Raw genomic sequence first — 26,789 nt, forward strand, 5'->3', positions numbered from 1 at the left:
GCATCTGGCATCATCAGTGGAAGGGAAAAAAGAAACACACTCTTTTTCGTTCCCCCTTTAATCAACCCACCGTAAAGCCATTATTTCTGATTTGGTAACTGGTTCGTATTTATAAAAAATCATTCCATCGAATACAGACTGAACGCATGAGGATGGGACTTCACGGGCAGTTAAATCCAACTCCTTTCTGCACTTACAAACTGTATAAAAAAATTCTGCTTCACAGGCAAAGGCTCGGTCAGTGCAGTTTGCGTTAAAGCTGAAGGCAAATTTATGTTCTTGACAATCCACGATTATCCAAGTCCTTTACCTGCAAGACACAAATAATCTTTGCAGCTTTCCATAGTTCCATTAACACAGGGAACTACTTACTGCGTATTGACTCCAGCACATCTTTAGGAGAAATCATAAATTATTAGTACTGATTTGTCCACTTTGTATTGGCAACTCAACATTCAAAGTTACATTCTTTTTACTCCTGTTCACAAGTACTTTGCTGTCTGTAGCTCGTGCACTTCTAAACACCAAAAGGGCAAGTCATTTCACTTACACAGTTTCCCTACCTTTTCACAAGCTATCCAACTAAGTGAGGGGAGAAACATCTAGGATCATTTCACTTGTCTGTAACGTTATATTCCACACACATGCTCCATCGGTTCCAATCCTTAGCTGAAGTAGCCACAGGATAATTTTAAATTTCAGTGTTTAAAGTTTAATAAAATGTTCAGCCCAAATTCTTTAGACTGCTGGCTGCACATTACTATCCAGATATAACCCACTTTCAAACACAGTAACAGAATACCACTTTGTACTTCTATAGTGCTTAGGTACCATGGTGATGGGAGCCATATGTGGATTTTGACAGCACTTGGTAACTAAGATAAGAACCTAAGAAAGACCACTCTAGATCAGATCAATGGTCCATCTAGCCCAGTATCCAGTCTTCTGCCAGTGGCCGATGTCAAATGCTTCAGAGTGATCCCATCCCCTGTTGTCCAGTCCCATTTCTTGGTAGCTGGAGGTTTAGGGACACCCAGAGCACGGGGTTGCATCCCTGACCATTTTGGCTAATAGCCATTGATGGACTTACTATCATCATCAACCCCATTTTACAGATGGAGAAATAGATGCAGAGAGGTGAACAGACTTGTTCAAGGTCACAGAGCAAATCTGTGGCAGAAGTGGGACTAAAACCTATTTCTACTTACTCCTAGTCTTGTGCCCTGCTCACTGGACCCATGCTGCCTTTGAGTATTTAATGCAAAGGGCAAAAATGGTATTTGCTGTTTCAGAGAAGGTATGATGCGATCACATATAAAGACCAAACAAATGGCATCAGTACAGGGGAACTGAAGTCCTGTGCCATTGTCTGCATTCATTATTTGTTTACTTTAGTATAGCAGAAATAAGATCTGTGATCTAATCTATGGAGCATCACCTTCACAGCCATCTGGTGGCCTACCCTTCCCAATTCCCCTGCAGCATAGCTGACAAAATACATCCTCTGACACTTGTTTGGGCATGCAAGGAATGTTCAAGAATCCTAATCAAAATGGGGCATTTCCGGTACAACAATACAGAAAATGCCAACTAAAGAAACAAAGAGCCCTGAAGGAAAGGCAGCATCAGACCTGGTTTAAAGCTTGACTCATTTCTAAATTTAGCAGTCCAGCTATTACGGCATTCCTGGCAGCTTCCCAGGACTTGTAGCCCATATCAGTAGCCTAAACTTGCCTAGAAGGCTGGACTCCATCCTTTGTTTAAAAGAAAAAAATTCCCAAAGTCTGACTTCCAAAAAGGCTGTCATATCCCAGCACAGGCAAACCCCAGATACCCAGACTGTTCACAATTTCCCCCCGCTCCTCTGTAGAGAGACGATAGCACCCACTGCCTGCTTACTTTGTATATTCGAACTAGCCAGTGCTCTGTGGTATATGCCTCCTCCAGCACATCGAGTTCAAAGTCTTTGTTTCCAATCTCAGCGTTTCTCACTCTGTCATAACCTGGGGGGCGCTCTAGAAAGAATGGGAGTGGGGAAAATGACCAACAGCTTCAGAGTCCACATTTCTGGCAAAAATAATACAGGTCCTTCCAACCCAAATGAAAACCCTTTCCCAAGGCCTCTCAAAACCCGGTGGGCAGAAAATGCATTCAAAACATGGAGCTGGCCAGGCTCTTCTCTTTCCCCAGATGACTCAATTCTGAATGTACAGCCTCCTGTGAGTTCTAACACAGTCTGTGCCCCCTATATAAAGTCGGATTTTCATCTCTTTATGTTCTGAAGGGCTGCAGTACAAGCCTCCTCAGGGCAAGCCAGAGCAGGGAAACAAGGTAAGTGGGAGGTGTTATTTTTTATATTCCTTTCAGCTGTATTCCTTTCCAAATGCATCCTTAACTTTTGGGTGTCAGGTATCAAGATGTTCTCATGAAAGGCAGTCATGCGCCAACATCAGCACAGCAGGCTCAGAGCTGCCAATGCCTTCAAAGAAAGCCCACAGCCTGGCAATGCATTTTATATTCCAAAACAAAACTTTGCACTGGTGTGCGGTGCTGGAATGACAGTCCTGCCAATAGAAGCCCTCCTTCCTCACCCCCAGGAGGTAGAACAACATCCTCTCCATTTACAGAGTAGAGACAGAAACAGGAAGGGACTTGCTCAAATTCACACAGCAAGTTAGCATCAGAGTTGGGAACAGAACCTCAGGATCTGGGTACCCATGTTCCCTGCTCTAATGCCTAGACAGTATTCCTGATACTCTTCTGCAATACCAACACAAGGACCATTACTACATACTGGCTTCTGTGTAGACCTGCCCGAAGCGGTAGTAACACATCTTATACATAAGGCAGTTGAGCAACACAGGGGAACCTTCCCTATCCACACGGAACTCTCCTGTCGGCGTATAGTAATCGTGCTCCTTTATGTGCTTCCCGGTGTCTGTGCTTCCACCAATTCGCACCATCCACAGAAACTTGTTTATATCTAAAGGAGGTAGGAAAGAGAGGTCAAAGTGTTTTACGCATCACACGTACTTCAAGCAAGCAGTCTAAGCAGCTAAGAACGGCACTCAGCAGGGTCACCTTTCAGACTTCAGGCCTCCACCAGTTAGGTGACCCATGTGAAGGACCACACACAGGGCATGTGGTTATTGAGACAACTGCCCATCTGGAGGAACAAGGCTGAAAGGCAGGTGCCCTCAGTCCCTATATTCAGAAATGTCAGTAGCAGCTGGACCTCCTGGAGAGCCTCACTTCAGGCTGAAACTGTATATGTGGATCTGAGTGAAGAAACAAGGTAGATGAAGCTGCTTTGAACTCTGTAATCTCCCCTAATCGTACAAGCTAGGAGCTCAGTGAGCAAATAGGTAAAAGGTGCCATCTAGGTTCTTCTCAAGTGGAAACGTGAATTCATTAAACCTCAATACCCACCAGGAGGTAGGGAATTATCTCCAGTTTACTGATAGGGAAATGAAGGCAGAGAATGTAAGTGACTTTGCCCAGGAACACAGAATATATGCTCCACCTGCTACCCAAACTGCATCCTTCCCTCAAACATCAGTAATCATGAGGCACTTAATCACTACATCGGTAATAAGTCTCACAGTAACTTAAATACTTTGCAAAATTACTGCATAACATGCTATTGTAAGTTCCAGAGGGTACCTACAATTGAATTGCAGGATTGTTCTTGTTCCTGGCAGAGAATTGGTTTTGTGTTTCTCTAATACCCAGCCTAAAGGCTCAGAAGATACCATCCAATTCAATTAGCAAGCCCCCTAGACACCCTTTGATCACACAGTATCGTACAAACAAATCCAGGCATTCACCAGCAAGATGGAGCAGCTGCATGAATCATTCTGGCCTTGCCACGCACCTGCTCATCCCTACACTGATTATCCATCCCAGAAGCCTAGCAGAACCTCCAGCCTACCTGTCCATTCTAGTCTGTGTGTTGGGATTAATTTACATTAGATTAAAAAAAAAACACCAATAACAAACCCTCCCAATTTAAGAGTAACCATGGGCTAGGTCCTTCCTTCCCCTGCTGCTTGTGCAGTGTAGCTCGAGCCAGCTCTTCAGTGGTCACATGGTGCAGCAGCTGAATGCACAACCTGCTACTGTGCATTGTGCAGGCAGGAGATGAGAGCATCACAGCACAGAAATAAGGGTTATTCATGCAAGAAGGGAGTGTGGGCAATTGGGCTAGAGGGATGAGTTAGCATGCAGGAGTTTGCACTGCAGAGCTGTAAGAAAAGGGTTTTAGAGTGACATATGTTACCATCTGAGGAATATCCAGTGAGGCCTCCAAATATTACCAGCACATAACTGACATCCAGCTCCCTCATAATTTCATAGGCCTTCTCTTCGGTGGATGCCATTGCCTTGGAGAAAAACAAAGCCAGAGTCAAGCCATAGCCATGAAATCCACAGTAACCCCATCACACGGGAGTACAAGCTGCATCATGGAATCGTCTCCATCAATAAATAAGAGCATGGGTCACTCAAATGAGAGCTAGAACCTCCATTCAGTGCAGGACCCAAGAAGATTTCATCTTCATCCATGGGAGGTTTTTCCTGGTACACTAAGAAGAGAGGTCCTGCGTTCAAGGAGTCACTGCACCTACCTGACCAACTCGGGAGATGTGTGTGTTATTCCAGGTGTTGTTGTCTACAAGAATCGTCCGATTCGCCATGGCTGTTATCTGATACCCATAGTCCCACCAGGACATGACCTTTGCATCCTGCATTCAAATACAAAAGAACCAATTAGTCACCTGCTTTCAACCAAAATTCAGAAAGGGCGCTGTCCTATTCCCACTACAACACACTTAAGTCGCAGGCCTGAGTGATTTGCTCTGAGAAGCTTAAACATTTGCATCAGGTTCCCAAAGTCCTTTGGCTCTAGGGTTGCTTAGGAATAAACATTATTATAGGACACTACAGTGTTCACTGAAGTTGAACTAGTCTGTGATGGAAAAAAGTTGGGCAGCCATAGAGCCACGTATGCCAAAGGTTCAGAGACAAAGCAGGCGGGGCGGGGCGGGCGCAAGAGCATTAAAAGCTTGCTCAAACAGCTGAGCTCTGCAGCAAACTGGGCCATCTCTGCAAATAAAGACATCTGGAAAAGAACTATCTGCGATCTCATTTCCTAGCTACAAAATACACAGAGGGCAAGACTGCAACAGGGAATTCCTTGAAAGCTGCCAAGAAAGGCTTTGTTAAAATGGAGAAGGGGCTCAAAGATGCTGTGCCTGCCAATATTCCCCGCAACCATTTCAACATACAGATCACCTCTAGCTCAGGCTGTATCCAGAGGAACCCTCACCTCGCCATTTTATCCCTTTCTTTGAGTCTGAAATCTGAGGCCAAAGACCTATTTACACAGCCAAACTGACCATGTCAGTGGACAGCATTCTTGCTCACAGACTGAATTAAGGTGTATTACAACCACTTGAGATTGTGTTACAGTTGTGCAACGACCCAGACTGTAACGCTAGAATGTGGAGTTGTGATGCAGTTTGCTCTAGTCTACATAGGTAGGATCAAACTGCCTTACACTGCAACCTTCTAAAACGGTTCATTTTCATGGCTAGATAGGCCCAACACAGGAACTGCTCCATGCGTTAATTGTATAGTGAGTCACTAATATGTTAACTTCTGGAGACTGATAGTCTTGCAAAACAACCAATTGCTCCAGAGACCCAGGGACCGAGATAATTTCCGAACCTATGTTGTGTGTGACAGAACTACTCACTGCACCGGACAGTTTTAAATTTAAAGTGACACATTGGGTCTCGGAGGCCAAGACAGAGACATACAGTACAATCTCGGAGTTAAGAACACCAGAATTATGAACTGACCGGTCAACCACACACCACAGGTGGAAGCAAAAATATGCAATCAGGCAGCAGCGAGGGGGGAGTGGGAGGGGAAAGCAAATATAGTACAGTACTGTGTTAAACAAACTACTAAAAATATAAAGGGAAAGTTTAAACGAAAAGAGTTGACAAGGTAAGGAAACGGTTTCTGTGCTTGTTTCATTTACATTAAGATGGTTAAATGCAGCATTTTTCTTCTGCACAGTAAAGTTTCAAAGCTGCATTAAGTCAATGCTCTGTTGTAAACTTTTCAAAGAACAACCATAATGTTTTGTTCAGAGTTATGAAAAACCTCCATTCCCAATGTGTTCGGAACTCTGAGGTTCATCCTCATAGGCAATCCCTCTGCAGAGGTGAGCTGTGCTCCCCAGTGCCAGTCCAAAGGGACATAATGGTAAAGTTAGAGCAACAACTGACCTACACTTTCATAACCTCCCACAAATGAAACAAATGTGTCAAAGCTGTTTGCTTCCCACAAGTCTAGGCCAGCGGCCCAGCACTTGTGAACAGCAGATCCATGTGCCACATGCAGCTCTACAGAAAACAAACCAGCTGATGGGCAACAGACAGTATGGCAAAGAACCTTCACTTCCCCAAGAAATTAACAGTGTAAAAGCAAGTCATTCTGCAAGTGATGACGGGCAATTTATCAGGGCCCTTCCTGTACGGACACACTAAAAGCAGCTAACTTAAATTTCCAGTTTTCCATTAGTGTGTGATGCCATCATGCTGAATATTAGTATCTTGCAAATAGGGCCTTGTGGCCCCTGCCAGGAAGCTTGGGACCTAGGGATGGGTTACAAATGTAACCCCATGCTTACTCAGTGTAATAATATTCACTCATGTAGTGCCTTTCATACCAGGCTATCAGAGCCCTTTACAAACAGTAATTAATTAGTTAGGCCTCTTCACTCTCCTAGAAGGGAGCTATGCAACTATTATCTCCATTTTACAGATGGAATAGTTGAGGCACATATTGGATAAGTGACCTCCCACCGTCACACACCATGGGGAATTAGAACCCAGGAGTCCAGACTCCCAGTTGTGCACCATGGACAGGTACAGCAGTAGAGAAAACAAACATAAAACCCTGCTCTTCAGAAACAGATTTAATTCTGTTTCAGTTTTGATTTAGCACATTTAAATAAAAATCTGATCAGTGCCTCCTCCTCTTACTCGGAATAAATCTAATTTAGCCAAATATTCTAGCATTTAAGCCCAAATTGTTGCCATTGTCTCCCCAGCGACAGAAGGTGCAACAGCCCTGTAAGCTGTCAGGATTCAAGTCTCCCTGCTCCACCTGAAACCAAGCCCCAGGATCACTTTGTTTGTGCAGAGACCCTGTGGCAGTTTACCTCTGGCGTATTGTGACGCAGCCAGTAATACGCCTCTCTGAAGTCATCAAAGATGATCCTACTGCCATCCCCCCCGCGAGCAGATAGCACTATGGAGGGGGAGGAGTAGGCCTCACTGGTTACCCAAGTCGAATGAAAAGTGTAGGTGATCAAGAAGAAAGCCATGACCAGGATCATGCCACTGGCAACCTAGGGAAGCAACAGACAGTATCAAAAGCATGTCAGAAGGTTCACTCATTTTGAAAGAGAGCTCAACCTCATATCACAGAACTGTGCTCAACCAAAGTGCAGGGATCACAAGCGCTGATTGGTCTACTCTATGCTTAGAAAAGAGACTCTCCCACTGATCCTCTCTGAGCTACTCAAAAGGAGGGCTAGAGAACATCCCCATGTCACTTCCCCCCACCCCGCAATCTCCTTCCCCCACCTCCTTTAATTACATTCCCCCATAGAGATTTGGGGCACTTCCCCCAGATCAGTGCCCACATGGCTTCCCCTTGAAACCTGGATTATAATCATGCATGAAAACCCACTTCGTTTTTAATAGGGTAGGTAGAGTCCTGTTGCTTTTTGGTTTTCTTGTCTGGTCGGCTGATATCCAGGTTCTTCATGTAAGTGGAGAGCACCTGAGAAACCCCAATGCCAGACAGAATGCACATAACTGGGGCCAGAACCAGCATGAGACGCACCTGTTGAAGACAACAGGACATTTAGTACCTGGCCACAGAATGATGAGCTCCTAGCAAAATGCACAATGAGCGCAGAAATGAATACAGAAAGTGGGTGCATATAGCTCCTCCCCATGGATGCAGTGACTGTACAGGCAAACAGCCATACTGTACTCGCAATAACCATCCCAGCCTGGGACATAAGACTGTTTTCCAGTGGACCATCATTATGTTGAACACACTGGTGTTCAGGACCAAAGCAGAATGTTATGAATCACCTGATTTTAGAATGCATCACCTAATGCCAACAATGAAATCAGTTACATGCAGCATTAGGCTGTCCAAGGAGAATGCAAGGCAACATGCCTAGTGCCATGGGGGTCTTTGAATTTCTCAGGGATGGCCACCAGCCATGTGCAGGAGGGATCTTAATTTAACATCACTTCTACAACCTCTAATACTGTTGTACTGTAACCAAGAATTAACGGATGCTTCCATGCACAGAGGTCAACTCTCACCTGGGGCACAATGTGCTAAACCAAAATCCTGAACTACTCACCATCAGCCACTCAGCTTTAATAATGAAACCCAGAGCCTACCACCTAGAAGCTTGATGGGCTTTACAACTCAGCTGTGAAAAACTAGAAAGAACATTCACTAACCCCTCCCAAAAATCTACTCACCCATGGCGATGGCAATAGATAAACTAATGATACTTCCTTGCCACTTCAAAAATCTCGCAAGGGCGCATTCCCTAACAAAACCTCACAACCATGTGTGATTGAAAAACAGAAAAATGTCATGACTGTTTTAACTAACTCTGTGGGTAACATTAGCTCTGTTTGACAAATGAAAAAGTTCAGACATAGGGAGGAGAAATTACTCTAAGGCCACTAGTGAGTCAGTAGCAGACTGACTGGGAGCCATCCTAGTTCTCCACTTTACCCATTTCCTCTTTCTACCCATTTTTCCATCCCCAGGATGGTCAATCCCGTGACTTCGCACATTCAATCCTCAGCACGTGGCAGCTCTCACCATGACTGCAGAGAAATACATGCTGGTTACGCCGTACATGATGATAAAAATGCGGGCGTCCGACAGATTACTGAAACAGTAATACAGACCAACTGTAAGAGAGGGAGAGACAGGTCAGCAGCCAGCTTGGCAATTTCCTTCCAGGCCAAGAGTTAAAATGCATTGTATTAAACAAATGCAGGACCAAAACAGAATGTTATGAATCACCTGATTTTAGAATGCATCACCTGTTGCCAACAATGAAATCAGTTACATGCAGCATTAGGCTGTCCAAGGGGAATGCAAGGCTACAATGCATTAACACCAGGGATGGGGCAGTGCTGGTCAGGTATTGTAAGGCTGTCTTGTGATGAATTAGCCTGTCAACATGGGGTTGAGGGTTAGAAGACGGAGCAAATGCTGGGCTTACTGTGCATAACAAGGAGACCCATGAGTATGTGGAGTGCTACAGCATTAAGACAATGAGCAGGACATTTTATTGGCACAGCAACGAATGATTCAGCTGATTTAGAGGGTTTTTGTGTACGAAGCATACAAGCCTGTACTACCCTCACTAACCAATGCTCTGCAGACGGCACTTGCTTCTTACTCATATCTGGGTGTAATTCAAAATATTAGCACCAATTAACCCCAAATGCTCCGATCTAAAGACTGAGGGCAAAAGGCCATGGGGTAATCTCAGCAGTGACAACAGTTCATGGTAGGGATAGGCTGTCTCTCCAGTGGTAATAATATCCAGCACCTATTGTGTTTATAGCTTTCCATCCATAGATCTGAAAGTATTTTACAAGGCAGTTTAAGCATTATCATCCCATTTTACAGAGAATGGAATGACTTGCTCAGGATCACACTGTAGCAGAGAAAGCAACAGAACCCAGAAGTCCTAACTCCCATTCCAATGTTCTCTCTGCTAGATAATGCTCTTTCATGGCAGTTGGGACCAAAGCCACACAGGCCATGCCATAAGGTCAACACTCTGTACTGCATCCAGAAGTAAAAGTGCAGGTTTCAGAGTGGATGTAGTATGAAACGCATGGCTGACAATGCTAAGCCGGGGGCAGCTCCATGGTGCACTAGCTGAAGCTTTTAAGTGGCCCTAAAATGTAGGCCTAACCAGCTGTACATTGCAATGCAATTTCCCACTGATCTTCTGTCGGACAAGGGTTTTGGCTTTTGGTATAAAGCTCCTCCACTCTAGGGCTTTGCCCACTTGGTGTGGGCAGGGACCTGTCATTAGAATTTCTGCAGCAATTTTTTTCTTCATCGGAATCGGATTGGTGTGAGCACATTCCATAAACAAGTGCACTAAACTCACCTGGGAACATGAAAACAAGAAGCTGCAGGTCAAAGTAATAGGAGGACCAAGTGGTGGGCTGGTGCTCAGAGACTGAAGCAATGATGGGAATGTTATTCTTTGCATAGGAAGGATCCAGCAGAGAGTAGAAACGGCCAGTCCAAGGAGAGATTTTCCCTGGCAGAGAGGAGAGAAATCCACATTTATGTACTGGAGTCACAGGTCAGTTTACACCAGAAAGCTTTTTTACAGAGGACGAATATGTAGAGCTGTAATTGTATCTCACAAATATTGATCACATGCAACACTATTAATATACTGAATTTATTACTCCTCAGAATTACTAGGTTTTAAAATAGCTGTAAAGTGCAGCTCTCCTCTGAAAGGCACTCTCAGCATGGAGCTCCACAGTGCCATTTGTAATAGTCTCTCCTTGACTCCAGGTCAAATCTGTTCAGATTCCAAGTCAAGCAGCAGTTGTGTAACCTCTAGCTCGGCAAACTCAGTATGGGATCCGAGAGTCCTTTCTGACACTTCTATAACCAACCATACAGATTCTGCTGCTGGAGATTAGTTAACTGTTCTGAAGATAAAGCATGAACCAGAATATACCCCAGCTCCAGCTCCCAGAGTTGTGCTGGCTCTGTTGGGCTAACAAAAATACTAAAAACATGCTTCTAGTGAATAACATAAGAAGATTATGAGTACTTGTGGCACCTTAGACTAACCAATTTATTTGAGCATAAGCTTTCGTGAGCTACAGCTCACTTCATCGGATGCATTTTTTTTTTCCACTGAATGCATCCGATGAAGTGAGCTGTAGCTCACGAAAGCTTATGCTCAAATAAATTGGTTCATCTCTAAGGTGCCACAAGCCCTCCTTTTCTTTTTGCGAATACAGACTAACACGGCTGCTACTCTGAAATAAGAAGATCATGACTCTGAACACACACACAGGGGATCAGGTTTGAGGAAGAAGGAGCTATTTCTACTTATCAGAGTAGAGCTACACTTTGCATGCAGATTTTGGTACAAGAGCTAGTACAATTTCTCAGCCAAGATAAGGGTTCTTTCCTGTTTCATTGAAGGAATGAATTAAAATTAACCATTATGCCATTTTTCAAAGCAATAGCAGGAAAGTGAAGCAGAAAATTCATGTGTTCCATCACCAACATGATCACAGCTTTTGTCACATATCTCAATCTACCTGTCAGCATCAGCACAGCTCCTATCGTGAGAAGAACAAATCCAACCAGGGAGATCACACTTCTGAAGAGAATTTCAAATTGCTGGGGGTTCAGCTTGCTGCGCAGGTAATCCACAAAGGCATGGATCTGACACAGGCCAAAGACCCCCAAGGCAGCCATGTGCTCAGATGACAGGACAGGCTGTGAGGAGAAAGAGCGGGATCAGATGCGAAGGAGAACGACAGCAGATATTTCAACCTGCTTTCCAGCAGCATTCTCACCGAGTCACATGAAGCCTTCCCCTCTGGGCAGAGAGTGCACCACTCGGCCAGGAAGAGTCATTTTCTCACACAAATTAAAGCTCTTAGGAAGCCAGAAAGAAAATTAAATCCAGGAGCCACAATGAGAGCCCTGATCATACCAATCCCTTCTTCCACATACTCTCTCCCCGAGAACTTGTTAAAACAAAGATGCTGACCTGAACTGATACCGTAACATTTAGCATATGGTAGTAGCTCAGATTAAGTCTCCTGAGTATTTAAGCAGGAGCCCAGAAAGACCACATAACTGCAGCTCGAGATGGTTTCAGCTGGCTCATTCGTTTATGAGAAAATAGGGGTATTTTAATAAAAGGTAACGACAAAGACGCAGTGAATAATCTAGTACCAGCCTACTGCTGTAGAAGTCACCCAGCCTTACAACCACGCCCAGGCTAAGTTGTAAACATGTAACATTTGACAAAGGCTGTAAAGCAGCTTTCTCCCCATTTCACGGAGCTGGAAACAGAGGCACAGCGAGGTTAAGTGACTTGCCCAAGGCCCCAGAAAGTCAGTATGGCAAAGCTGGAAGTAGAACCCATCCCCCACTGGACAACCCGGCCTTCCATAATTAGCACTGGGACTAGAAAAGCCATAATAAGAAACAATGACCTTAATCACAATGGCATTGCGTAAGTCCGTGAAGACCAAGTGGTTTTAAGAACAGGCAAACCCAAGTGATTTGGAACTTACAGCTATTTTATAACAATGGGTTTTATAATAACTTAAAATATCCAGAACACAGCAGGTCAGGATATTTGCTAGCACTGATAACAATCTGCAGCCCTCTGACGAACAGTGCAAAGAGCTTTACCGAAGTTCATGAAGCCCTGCTCGCTTCTGGGAGGAAATTCAGTCATATCATCCCTCTGTTACATATGAACTGAGGGACAGAGAGGTGAAGCATCTCCCCTAAGGTCACACAATAAGTTAATGGCAGAGCCAGGAACAGAACTCAAACATCAACCTACAGTTCCCCTGCTCTAACCGCTAGACCATACTCCATCTCACTGCTTCATTTAATTCCCTTACCTGGAAGCCAACAAAGGAAATCTGCATAGACAAGATGGTTCCTAAGCAGTACACGGTGCAATAGGCTACATAGATCCTGTGGGAGAAGCGTCCTGTCAGCATCAGCACAAGGACATGCAGGGGGATCAGGTTAATCAGAAATACGTAGCCACCCCACGAGGAGACCTGGGTAAGAAGAGAAAAAAAAAAACAATTCTATGCTCAGAGCGAGTTGCACTGTGGGGATGGAAAAGAGGTTAATATTCTACAGGCCATCTCCCATTCCCTTACTCTTTTTGACAGGGAGACAACTGGGCCCAGAATACTACAATGCTGAAAAGCCATTCTCCCTTTTATACAAATCATGGCGAACGTGACTGGGAGAGTAACTGCAGAGTGGACGAAAGACTGCGCACTCAGTGAATATGCCAGGGAAGCAACAAACATGCAGCAGATCAAATACCATCAATATTTAAGTAAAATATATTAAGGAAGACAAGCTAAGCTGAGCTGTGCATCTTTCACTACAGGGCATCCAAACTCTATCCAACACAGGCCCCTGCTTGCCAACTTCACAGAAATGCGTGGTATGCTCATAGGTTGTGTAAGACAGACTACAGCTACCCTCATCTGCCACGTAGGCCACATAGGATAACTGGTCCAATTTTACAAGATACCCACAAAGTATCATGGGCTTTTGCTCAAAAACAGGACCATTTTCACTCAGGAATGGTCTGATTCTTAAGCAAACTAATACTTTCAAAATTCCCTTTAAAAGGAAACAAATTCCCATCAACACCCATGTGAAAACTGGAATTTCTCACAGTAGCCAATGCCACATACGTGGGACTCTTGATCACATTCCAGTCGTTTTTAAACAGTTACCAATTCGAAACGTTCTTCAAAATTAACACTGTCCATATATAGCAGCCTTCTTGTGATGGCTTCAAACAATGCAGAGTTAACATCCCTCTTTGGCTTTTCTAACACTTAGTTCACTGTTTCTCTCAGCAGACTTGGGCAAATGTTACTGTTGTTTGTACATTTAGTATATCCCACTAGAGGGAAGAGAACATGTAAAATTCATGGTGCTGCCCCAATTGCAAACATCTTTCCTTTTAAGTAAGTGACTCTTCTTTAAAAATCTGCCTTTTCTCTGCTAGTTTAGATGAGCTCTCCAGCACTGACCTGACAGGAAAATGCACCCAAAGAAAGAGAATTATCTTTGTAGCCACATGGAAGAATTTCAGAATGGCTCATCTCAGATCTTGCATTATCTGCTGTATTATGAATATAGTCTTATGTGACGCTTACCCAGACTCGCCAATGCTACTACTATGCACAAACAATATTGCATGTAACACTGGGAATCATTAGCAGTTAATCTGATACAGTATTCATAAAAGCTGAACAGAGCATTGACCCTACTTGCTCCACTCAAAAAAGCCAAATAAAGAAAAAGCAACAGAAAATAGCATCTGAGACTATACAGCAACCACTGGGTCTTAATGGCAGCATCCAGGCAGGCTTAGATCACTGGACAAAATGAAACCCACTACACAGGAAAGAGGAGGAGTGAAAGCTTTGCCCCCCACTTCATTTCAACATATCAGGATGAATGTTCCACAGGATGGGGGAAACATGTCCTTCTGGCTTTGAAATCAAATTCTAGTTTTTTTAAGCCTCAGATAAATTCTCTTTACACTGGAGTTGCTAACAGAGCATCTCTGCTGGGCTGCTCTGGAGTCCTCAGACACCAGACAGCATGCTAGGCAGCTCTGCTTACTATTTGCTTTGACCATGTCTACACTAGGAAAAAAGGTGAAGGCCAACACATGTTAAAATCCTAATGTAGGCAAGGCAAGTTGTAGTTTTAACATGTCAGTCTGTATATGGAAACCCTAGGCTTTACTTTGATCAGCTAATGTGTTAAAAAAATACACCTTTTCTCCTAATGAGGACAAGGCCTTTGATACCTGGACTCTGCAACATCACCCCCTATAATAAAAAGGGTCAATGGATAATAAAGCTCAATCAGCAGGGAGTCAATCCAAGGCCTCCCAACCACTGGCCCCATCAGCAACCTGGTAGGAACTAGGCAGACACACGTAACTGGCATAAAATGATACAAAATATAGTCACCCTCAACTTCAATACCCAGGTGTGCCGCAGGGAGGATACACCCTACATATAGGAATCACCAAGGAACACACGATGGAAGACTGAATGCCGAAACAGAGACAGACAGCTGCAAGACACATTTGACACCCAGGCTGTATTTTGGTTACTTCTGGTCAACTCCCACAGCTGAAGTGGTCACTGGCTTGTTGGAGATTCCTAAACATTATGAACAGAAACAGACACTTACCATGTAGAAGTAGGCAAGGGCACACATGGCTGCCCAGTAGATGGAGCCAGTCTTCACTGCTTTGATCCACATGTAGTAAGTTAGCAACATACAGAATATTGCAATACCTGAGCAAAATAACGTACAGAAATCAGCCTGGAAAAACTATGGACACAAAAACAAATATCTGCCCTGAAGGGCCCAGGACAACCTCACCGTGGCAAAAAGGACAAGCCCTTTAATTCAATGGGGATTAGGTGCCTAACTTGCTTAGGCGCCTTTGTAAATCTCACTAGACAACATCTGCATCTTTAGGCACCTAAAAACCTTGGTAAACCTGACCCTAGGTCCACCATGTTGTCCAAGGAGACAAAATTTCTTCACACTAGTAATAGCCATTGCATCACTGGCAATGTGATCTCCTATGAAAGTTACTGCCCTATGTTAAAATGTCCTTCCCTCAAAGTTCAGCCATGGGACTAGGGCACAGCACACACTGTCCAGCTCCTGAAAAACCCCCCACTGGTTTGGGAACCACATGTGCAGTGGCAGTGCCTACCTAGATTTCAATATATTACAAGCTGTGTGCACCCTTGACAGAGCGAACGCCAGAAATCCTTATCGCAAGGAGCAGAGGCCTACAAAATTACTGTCTGTTACACGGACAACTTAACATGTCACTGTCTATGTTGCCTTGGGCCCCTGGAAGAAACATCTACCCCGTATGTGAATGTATATGTAAATTAAATTACAATTTAAAGCGCAGTTACAGGTTTAAAAAAGGTAAACATGGTTCCTTCTGACTCTACAAATTTGCTTCTGGTGCCTCTCCAAGTCACATCTGCTAACTTGACTGACAAGTTGACTCTTGGTAGCCCCAGCAGTACCAATACAGCTGCAGAAGAGCAAGCTGGATTCTGTTCTGTTTTAGGTACCAAGAGCGAACTTGTCTCCATCTCAGTTGCAGAATTGTTGTCACTGGCAGTGAGGTAAGGGGAAGAAGAAACATGGCAAGTGTAGTAGAGTCTATGGAGCTGGTAGAATCACTTGGTGACTTGAAACTGATGATATTCCTATTAGAGTATGATTAGCATGCTCATTTCTGTACAAAAGAGAAAAGATGCTTTCTGTCCTGAGAGGTCAGCTGCCTCAACTGGACAGGCAAAACATGCTGGATGGGCAGGAGAAAAGCCACATCTCAATGCAGTGAAGATTTTGTCTGGTGGATCATTATTGATTAAGAATGACCCGGTTGTGTGTCTCTGGGAGCGAATACAGGAGGAATCACACAATGCTATTTTTACAGTCAGTTTTCAGCACGTAGTGGTTCTTTAGGGGTTACCTTCTGTCTCTACATAATCCCATTTCGGAGTCCCACCGATCTCACCTTCATTGTCATAGGAGCCAGCCACAGAACGAGAGATGTAACCGGGCACCACGGCAATCATGGCAGCGGCTAGGAGACCTGCCCCTGCATCCTGGGAACCACATATGGTCAGAGGGAAAGAGATTCAACTTCAGTCTTTAAAGAGAGATTTACAAACAAGCATGGCTGGCAAAAGCAAACTAACCCAAGGCACAGTTCCTGCTTAGTGACTTGGTAAAATAATCAATTCTCCCAGCCCCAGGAGCCCTAGAGAAGATTTGCCATACCCCACTCCCTCTGAGACCTGTATCAGGGCCTGCCTTCAGCTGAGGAGAGCTGGAGGAGGATCCCCTTTGGGGCCCATAAGAGGGGGGGATCAATACAGAGACTGAAACACAGACCAGAGAGTCAAACCTGATTACTGCATGTACCACCCTGACAGAAAGCTGGCAGAAGGAAGGAACTCACAGAGCTGTATCTAAACAGAATCCTGAAACTACCTTCATTATGGCTACAAAATGCTGACAGTAAGGCTGAAACTCCCAGTTGGGCAGGCTGGCATGGGGAACACGAACATATGAGACTGAATGCGGAAGGATCTTTGGGCAGTAGCCCAAGGTCACCCTCTCCAGCTCAAACATCTTTTTAAAAGCCAGTGGGCAGAACTAAGCAAACATGAATGACTTTGCACTATCACTGTGCAAAGCAGCTCTGGTGGGAAAATAAAGCCCAGGCACTTGGGACCGAACTGCATTGCTCATGCAGATGAACGTGACACGGCGGAGGCTCTGGACACACATCGCTGTGCAATTACAAGCCTTGCAGGTCATTCAAAAGGCATCTCCAGGCAGCAGAGAATTTTAAAGGGCACAAAATAAACTGTGGCCCAGATGCCTCAAACAAGTAGAGATCCTGAAGCAACTCTCAGAGCTGCCTTTGGGTCAAGCTGAGGCAATACATTTAAGCCCCAGCCCCTCCTACTCCCATTCTCCCTACCACACTTAACATGACAAGGAGCAAGGAAACAGGACTCAAGCTGGAATCCTAGGCCAACTATTGCCATTTACAAACCCCCAGGCATTGTGGGATTTGTAGCACTCACAGAGCCATATGTGAGACACAGGACCTAAACATGACAGAAGGGGAGAGCTGCTATTTTTTCCTAGTCTGTAAGACCCCAGCATGGTTGCTAACCTGCTGGCCTCCCCATTAAAGCCAGTCAGGGCCAAGCACTCAGAGGTCAGTGCAAAATGAAATAGAGCACGGAAAAGATCCCATTGGGTAGGAGTCAATAAAAAACCCAGTCAAGAATATACAGGCCTCCCAAATAGTTTGGGGGATTTTTCAAGGCCAGATGAATAAACTGAACTACCTGATGAATCTGGCTCTCAAATAGCAAATAATCAATAGACAACAAAGTAACAGAAGTAGTAAGGACCATAATCTCGCGCCCCCCGCAATTCTCAATGCTTCTGCTCTGTCATACAGGTACACCAGACAGCAAATCTCATGCCCTCTACGGAAAGCTACAAAACTCAGAAGCTATGCACAGATCTACTCTTTACCTTGAGTTCTTTGGTGAGGTGATAAGTTACTATGGTGGTGAAGGAAGAGAAGAGGGGAGCCAGGAATACACAAACATTTCGGATGTCAATAGTAATGTGGAAGAAGTGCAGAACATGGTAAATCGCTGCTGATGTGATCATCAAACCTGAGTGATAGAGAATCTTGTTAGCAAGGGGTCATTGATTCACCAGCAATACATGAGCTATACTTCATTTAGCACAGAAGGCAACTGAGATGCTGTTTTAAGTTAAGAAAGGGATAATTTAGCTGCTGTAAGAGAATTTAAAGGACACAGTCAGATTAAAGCATTTACACTAATTCCTTACGTAAATTATGACTATCTAGGTACTTATATTGCCCTTAACACTATTATCTGAAGGTCTCAGGGACCCCCAAACCTTCCTAAATTAGAGGCTTGGTGGGGAGAGGATATAAAACAGGGATGTCTGGCCAGTGCCTCTGATCCAAGAGAATGCTGGTCAGATTTAAAGGGACAGCCATCAAAATACTCCAGACCCTTTTAAAGACATCTGGTATCTGTCTTAACTGGGCTCTGAACATGGGATAAAGTGCAGACTTCCTCCCACAGCTGGCCTTGAGTAAACCAGACAGCAGCTTTGAACTATGTTCTACCTTTGGAGAATCTGCAACAAAGTGCAACCCTGCAGGACAAAACTGGACTACATTTAAGTGAAGTCTGTTATCTCGAGGGCTGTATTAGAATTATGAATGCCCAGATCATGTGTAAAAAGAAAAGGAGTACTTGTGGCACCTTAGAGACTAACCAATTTATTTGAGCATAAGCTTTCGTGAGCTACAGCTCACTTCATCGGATGCAACATGTGTGAACTCCAAGAATTCCACCTCTCTGTTAATCAGGTACCATGGTGCAAGTAGAATCAACAGTATAGTTCACGCCAGCCAGCTACTGTCCAAAACTCGAATAAAGGGGGGGGAAGGGGGAGGAAAGACACAGCCATGTGCCGCTCCAATCACATGGTCTTAGATGAATAATCCTTAAGTCCTAGCAAGGACTATCTGAACTACCACAATCAGATGCTAGCCCAGTGGGCTGCCACATTACTAGTCAATTTGTTTATCCAAAATTATTTCTTAGGTACCATTTCAGCTACGCAACTAATAAGAACAATTCTAATGTTTCATGACACTGATGTAAAGTGAGAGAGAAAAATCAAGTTTGATTGCCCGGCCACAAAAATATCGGAGCTAGGGAACAGGAGAGACAAGATTAAGGGATAAGTCTCTTGAACCAAGATAAGGGCTTGGAATCTGCACCATCTGAACTTCTTGTACTTTAAAGTGAGGTTTAGTGCAAAAGAAACACCCTGGCTTTACCTGGATAAATGGTTCCACCAATGATCCTCCCCAGGGGGTACCACGCTCTGTCGTCAAACCAGTTGTGGAATTTATAGAAGCCCTCCTCTGCCAGGAAGCGGGTCGTGCGGTAGTTAAAATACCTGCAATATCATAAGTTGTTGAGTGTGTCTGCAGCGTGGACATGGGAAACGCTGTTTACTGCTCCTCAGGTTCCAATCTCAGCCTTTAACTAATCAATGCACGAGGAAGTGCCACTATTTATGACACGTGAGTGCCAGCCCAAGTGCTGAGCAGTACACAGTCTTGAAATAAAATCCTTAGGAGATTCATGTGCAAACGCACCAAGTATTAGATCCAAGGAGCTCTGGCCATGTCTTTACTATGCATTCTGAGTTTTAGCAGGTAGCAATGTGATCAGCTGGACCTCTCTCCAGCTATAGACGTTTATGACTAACGATACAGAATACAAAGCTACACCAGTTGGCAGTATATTTTCTGAAGAGAGAAAGAATGCAGCTCAGATCTCTGCATATCTAGGCTGTCTAACATTTTGCAAGATAGTTGCATTGTGTTTTTACTGGGACAGCCTCAGCAAAAGCAGGGCCAGAAGAGATCACTTGCAGAGCCAATTCGATCCCCCATCCTCCCAGCAAGCATGTCACAAAACTGTTCACTACTTTACTCCAGCTTCGCTAAACCATCCTGAACCTCTGTAGTGAAGGTGCCCTGTCCGCCTCCACCTCTGCGCTACTTCCTACTGGTTTCAAAGGTGACCACAAAGGTCCAAATTCTAGTAGATTAACCCAATATGAGCTCAAACCTGCAAGGGGCACTCAGAGCTTTGCTACCTAAGCGTACTTTATTGTACTTTTACTTTTTGGGGGTCCTGCATTCATCCCCACCAGGTCCAGAGGGCACACCCTGGCAGCAACATACTTATACCAAAGCTACGAAGGAACCTGTTCAAGTTAACTCCATCTAAGCCAGCTCCACACTCCAGCAAGAATCACTGGCAACAGGGGAGTGCCAGCTTTTGGGGGAGGGCAATCTAAAGGTCTGTGATGAAGGGTACGTTTTCAATCCCCCATCTTTAACGCAGAGCAATTTCCTCAGCACCCTCGCGCATGACATTGCAGAAGGGTAATGTGACCCTGACAAACACAGCACCATTTCTGCATTCTCACAAGGAAAAAGACTAACCAGAGCCCACAAGAATGATACTTACGGGTCAAATTCATGGATGACACTTTCAAATCTTAACACAGAGAAGAGTCTAGTGGAGAAAGCTGCAAAACATAGGCAGAAGGGAGAATCAACGCACAGCATTCACACAGCAAGGGAAACTTGATTTAGCTCAATGTCTTTATTCAATGAAAGCTTAAAACCTGTGAAACGTGGTGGGGTCATCGGAGAAGGTGCGTTTGGCCTGATATCCAGGACTGGCTCAAACTGACCCCTTGAGGGAGTTGGGGTGGAGAGATGTTATTTTCAATGTATTAAAAATAACAAAGGGTTTTTTTAAAAGCAATTCTAAAAACAGCTCAGTTCCGTTACCCTAAGAAATGCAGAACATGGAGCTGAGCTAGCAAAATTCTGGAAGTTGCCTTTTGAGGATGTTCATAGTTAAATTACCAAGGCTCAGACTTACATAGCACAGCTGCCATCGACAGGATGAGAAGCTTGAGCAGCGTGTCCTGTTTTTCATAGGACAGGCGGAGAAACCCTAACTTGGTCATTTTCACATCAAAGGCTGCGATGGATGATGCCTGAACACCTGAAAGGGAACAGGACAGAAGGGATGAGCCAAGAGCAAGGCAGCCCGCAGCCCAAGAGCAGCATTTCGGATTCCTGTTAGGACGCTTATTCAGAAGCTCTCTAAATAAGGAATTAACAGCTCCATATTCCCTTGAATGGGACCGTCCCCATGCCTCAACACACTCCATTTCTGCCCCAAAAGGCAGTCTCCCCTCCTGTCATTCTGACTGCATCACCTGCTCTGGATACTTTCACTGGCTTTCTGTCTCTTATGGAATCTGATTCAAACTTCTCACTAATCCCAGCCCTACTTAGATCTCTGTTCTCAGTCCCTCCTCCCCTTACTTTGCCATTCCTCACTTCCTTTCGCTCTCAGCTTCTTCTACTATACTCCCCCTAAGGCTGGGACACCCTCCCTGCCCTCACCTGCCAGATATCCTTTTCCCCTTCAAATTCATCTTTGAAACACAGCTCTTCAAGCAATCCCTCTTCACCAGTAACCCCCTCACCTGATCAGCTGTCCTCAGTCTTGTCTGTGTTTGTCTTGCCTTAGACTGCAAGTTCTTTGGGGCAGAGGATGTGTCTGTTTCTGTGTGTGTAAAGTGCCATGTAAATGTAAGTTTTATAAGCAATTAGCAATAAGTAATACTTCAAAAAGCAATACTTTGAAAGCATTCCCTGGCCTAAAACCCTCCCTTCAACTTTTAAAGTGACCTGCAAAGACCAAAAAAATCCCAAACAAAACAGTACACAGTTTGTGCCCTTTTTTACTCCCATTTGATACATGAAGAGGGCCTGAAAGGATCTCTCCCCCCCCCCCCGCCCCCCCACTCCTGATTGTTTACACTAGAAATTCAGGACTTTTCTACTGTGGACCAGGATAGGGTAGTAAAATTGCACCAATTTAAATCAATAAATTTAAAATCAACCGGTGAAACTTTTCTAATCGTGACAAGCCCAAAGACACTATAAATACAAAACCAGTAGGATTATGATATCAGACAAGAGGGAAGTGAAACCTGATTAAAAAGAGAAGGGATTTTAATTCAGAATACATCAGACTCTTTGATTTTGTTGACACCTCACCTCTTTAACAAATACATTTGGGAAATAAGTTCTCTTTGTTATTGATTTAGATTCCCTAACCCTTCAAGGACAAAGAAAGCTCCATATCCATATGTCTGAGACACCCAATGAGCCTTTCAATTAAGCCAGGGGAGACCAGACTTGACTATCCTGGGATTTGTAAATAAAATAAAGATACGTGCAGAAACACTTCCAGATCTACTTTACCTATCAGAAAAGTTACAAACTTGCCCCAAAATAATAGTCAAGACTGAATCACTGATGCTACATTTTCAATAGTTTCCCAATTTCGGGGGACACAGAAAGACCATTATTATTCTACTCAAACGTAATGGAATGCAAATGCCCATGGAGCGTTAGGGCAAGAGAATCTGGCACTGGCTCTGGAGATTTTCTAGATAACGGATAATCTAGCTCTGAGCTTGGCAGCAGCCCCAGGAACTTCAGGGCAACAAAGGATATGGTGCTGGAGTTGCTGCCTATAGATTGTCCGGATTCCAGAAGGTGACACACACAGTAAGTCAGTCTGCCTCACAGGTCACTCTACTAACTGGCAAAGCTGGCTCTAAGGAACATTGTCCAGCCATGGTTTTGTCATCCAGATGGGGCAACCTGCAATTCCTGTACAGTAACTGCCCTCAGTAAGAGGAATAAGCAAAAGGGTAGAGCTCAGGGCCATGGAACAACTGTGGAACAGATACCACCGAGACATCACATCCCCTCCTTCCTCTCAGACTGAACAGTGTCATTACAGTCAACTGTTCCCTCTTCTGCAGTCCCCGAAGACTCAATCTTCTGCCCCATATCATTCAACAGCTCTCTGATGCCTTTGGGAGAGCTACAGAGTTAACACAGGTGAAAGTGCCAGCAGAACACAGATGATACCCAGCTTTGCATCTTCTTTATGTTAAACGTACATAGCACTATCTCCTAGCTTTCTCAATGTCCAGCCAAAATCAGCACCTGGATGAAGACCAGCTCCCTAAAGCTGAACTCAGGCAAGATGAAGGGGATGCTTGTAGGATGAGGGAAAGTCCTTCAAGGAATTTGGCTCCTCTACAGCACTCCCTACTAGTGAGAGCAGGGCAGTCAGTAACCTTGGGGTCCGTTTTAAATTCCTCCATGGCACTGGGTACCCAAATGATCATGATGTAAAAAAAGTGCCCACTGCCATCTATGACTGACCAGGTGATTGCACTTCTCTTATCAGATACAGAGCTCCTCGTGGTGATCAATATAATAAATGTCATTCATGGCCTCTGGGGTTTGATTATTGCAACTCATATTGAGGAAAGAGGCCACATGCCCTGAAAAAGCTTCAGCGGGTACAAAATACAGCAGCCCATCAGCTTAGCACCATAAGTCACTCATCGCAGGTCTCCACTCTCTGCACTTCTCACAGTCCAGTTCAAAGTCTCTAGCCCAATAGCCCGCCCTGGGACTGACCCTCAGTACCCCCACCTCGAGCATGACCTCTCACAACTGCTACCTTCCACCGAGGCTATGCAACTGTCAATCTGCAGGGAAAGGCTCCTTAGTGCAGAAGACAGAAATTTCATGAGAGCTGACTCTAGACCAAAGGTTCTAAAACCGTAGTCCGTGGACCGCCAGTGGTCCACAAGCTCCATTCAGGTAGTCCGCGGATAGTTCCCTCTAAGGTGCACGCCTGGGCGGTCGAACACAAGAGAATGAAGGGCCACCCACCTAATTAGTGGAGCCACACAGGCACGGCTCCACTAATTAGGTGCCTGGACCCTGGAGAAGACGCACATGTAAGGTGAGGTGGTGGCCTGGGGGGGGAATAGGGGGTAGGTGGGAGGGGGCAGTGGGGTGACAAGAGGGGGTAGGTGGGAGGGGGGGAATTTGGGATGTGCAGGGCTGCAGCGGCCAGAGAAAGAGGCGACTTTCCCCAGCTCCAGGGCTGCAGCTGCTGGGGAGAGATGGCCCTCCTTCCCAGCCCCAGCTCTGTGGCTGGGGAGAGACCCCCACTCCTTCCCAGTCCCAGCTCGGGGGCTGCCGTGGCAGAGGAAGACAGGGAGAGACCCTCCCTCTCCTTCCCAGCTCGGGGGCTGCTGTGGCAGGGGAAGAGGGGGCACATCCATCCCATTTGAAAGGTAAAACTACGGATATTAAAATATGAGTTGTGTGCTTTTATTTGTAGAACAACAAAACGTTAATTATTAATAATTTTTTTATATATAGCGCTTTTATCCAAAGGGCTCTACAACAGTTAGCGAACGGTCCGAACAGCGTTCGGAAAGATTATTAAGTGGTCCGCTAAGACCCTCGGCCATTTCCAAGGGTCTGCAGAAAAAAAAAAAGTTCGAGACCCACTGGCCGAGCCTAGGGGACCCGCTGCCACAGAAGCGACGTGGCCACAGGCCTCGGCGTGTTCAGCGCTAGACCCACACCCGGCTGCCCCCCGGGGCCGGTCCCTCAGCAGTTCCGGCGCACCCGCTGCCGCGGGCACCCGCACCCCGCCGTCATGCGCGACAGCGTCGCCGTAGCACCCGGGAGCCCCAGTCCTAGACTGGGACCCCCCCCCCCGTGCTAGGCGCTGTACAAACCGACACAAGAGACAGGCCCTGCCCCCAGGAGCCCCTGGCCTGACGCCCAGAGTGAGAGCCCGGCGGGCAGGGGCCCCGGGGCACCCGCCGGCCGAGAGGCCTGGGGGCCAAGGAGGGCGGGGAGCTCCCCCAGCCGCAGGGGCCGAGAGCCGGGGGAGGGGGCGGCGGAGACCGGGGCGGGGGGGGGGGTGAGAACAAGCCCGCCCGCCAACGCGGACACTGCCCCCGGCGACCCGACGCTGCACGCGCGGAGGCCCCGCAGGCCGGCCCGGGCCCTCACCTGGGCGCCGCTCTCCGCCCCGCTCCCTCAGCCAGCCATCTGCTCGGCGCACCCACCCCGCCTCGCGCCTCCTCCCCGCCCCTCGCTCCTGGGCACACCCCATTGGCACAGGCCGCTGTCCCTCATCGCGCCGCGGGGACGCGACCCGCGGCGCCTGAGCTGACTGGATGCCAGGCCTGTCACTCAGCGCGGGGGTGGGCAGGACTGGCGCTCGAGGACTGAGTTGTGGCTGGTGGAAAAGTGAGAGGAGGGGCGGGGTCTGGAGAGCGGGGGAGTTTGGTTGAGGCGCGAGCAGTGACGTGTCGGTCCAGGCGAGAGACGCCCGGAAGGGGCCGGGGGGCGGGGTGTCACGTGACCGGATTCGGACGTGGTGTTGGCGAGGTGGGGCCCGCCCGTGGCGGCGGCCGGGGGGCGGTGCCTGAGGACGGCTCCCGGCTCCGCCCCCCAGGGCCGGGGCGGAGCGTGTCAGGGCTTGAGCCACGTGATCCAGCCGCTCGCCGGGCGCGCCCCGGGCGTGGGCGTGGGCGTGGGCGGGGCGGGCCTGGGACCGCTGCGCCCGGCGAGCTGTTCGGCTGGGGGGGGCTCCCGGGCTCACTCCCCGCCCCCCCCCAGGCTGTCCGGTCCCCCGGGGCTATCCGACTCCCCCGGGCTCACTCCCCGCCCCCCCCGGGCTGTCCGGGCCCCCCGGCCTCACTCCCTGCCCCCCCCAGGCTATCCGGGCTCCGCCGGGCTTCCTCCCCGCCCCCCCCCCGGGCTGTCCGGACCCCGGCCACACTCCACGCCCCCTGGGCTGTCCGGTCCCCCCCCCCCGGGCTCACTCCCCGCCCCCTGGGCTGTCCGGCTTGGTGGGGCCCGGGCCCTGGGGTCCCCCGTCCCCCCAGGGTTGCCAACTTTCTGATCGCACAAAACCGAAAACCCCCGCCCACTTCCTCACTCGCTCTCCCCCCGCCCTCACTCATTTTCACCAGGATGGGGAAGGGGGTGGGGGTCGGGGCAGGGGGATGAGGGCTCCGGCTGGGGGTCCAGGCTCTGAGATTTGCTGCTGTTGAGTTTCTTCACTGTGTAGACATACCCTGGTGTTAGAGCGATTTTATGAGTAGCACAGAGCAATTGGGCTGTCTGCTCCCCCCCCCCCGGCTCACTCCACGCCCCCCCCCCCGCTGAGCAGTTGTAACTGGAGCTGTTGCATCCCCACCGCATTACTAGCTCCAGCATAACTGGGGCTTTAACCCACATGCCTGCGTGGGCCAGCTAGCTTGAGCTTCAAGCACCACTAACCTTGCGTTAGAGAATTTTGTGGGTGGGAGTCAAGCTAGGACAACATTTGATTTATAACTCAAGATAATTAGATAACTGCTGTAAGAGACACCCAGAGCTGCATCCTGCATGGAGAGCAGCGTGCAGCCTGGTGAATATCCCAGTATCTGCTCTGGCTTCTCTGATTAGCTGCCTGCGGGATCCAGAGCAGCCTAAACTATTGACATCCCATAGGCTCAAGATCTTTTTTTCCAAATTTGGAGATAGTGTAATAAACTAAAGCAGCATCATTGAAGTTACTCACCAGAAAACAATGTGTACTTGATTATCTTTTTTCATTCCCCCCCCCCGCCCCCCTTTCTCCTTACATTTTCAACTCATTCTCTCCATCTCCAGGCCATTTTCTTTTCCTTTTTTCTTCTCATGTGTGCTGCTTTGACTTGTTGCAGAGTGACTTTTCTGTCTAGTTGTTACTGTCTAC

At 46.7% G+C, this 26,789-nt stretch overlaps 1 protein-coding gene across 1 annotated transcript; it reads right to left on the bottom strand.

Annotated features, from left to right (window-relative positions):
- Positions 1-42: 42 nt before the first annotated feature.
- Positions 43-25,211, bottom strand: STT3A (STT3 oligosaccharyltransferase complex catalytic subunit A). Its single transcript, XM_037882317.2, has 19 exons — positions 25,052-25,211; positions 21,628-21,707; positions 21,012-21,137; positions 20,589-20,649; positions 19,382-19,503; positions 18,025-18,170; positions 16,481-16,571; positions 15,115-15,221; positions 12,768-12,932; positions 11,439-11,619; positions 10,253-10,408; positions 8,938-9,029; positions 7,768-7,923; positions 7,235-7,423; positions 4,626-4,742; positions 4,280-4,382; positions 2,795-2,983; positions 1,900-2,015; positions 43-310 (listed from the first exon to the last, which is right to left on the bottom strand). Exons 3-19 carry the CDS (start codon positions 21,097-21,099, stop codon positions 272-274), a joined length of 2,118 nt encoding a protein of 705 aa, XP_037738245.1. The 5' UTR covers positions 21,100-21,137; positions 21,628-21,707; positions 25,052-25,211; the 3' UTR covers positions 43-271.
- Between the last annotated feature and the right edge of the window lie 1,578 nt (positions 25,212-26,789).

Source organism: Chelonia mydas, chromosome 22 (assembly GCF_015237465.2).
Source record: "Chelonia mydas isolate rCheMyd1 chromosome 22, rCheMyd1.pri.v2, whole genome shotgun sequence".
Classification (NCBI taxonomy): Eukaryota; Metazoa; Chordata; order Testudines; family Cheloniidae; genus Chelonia; species Chelonia mydas.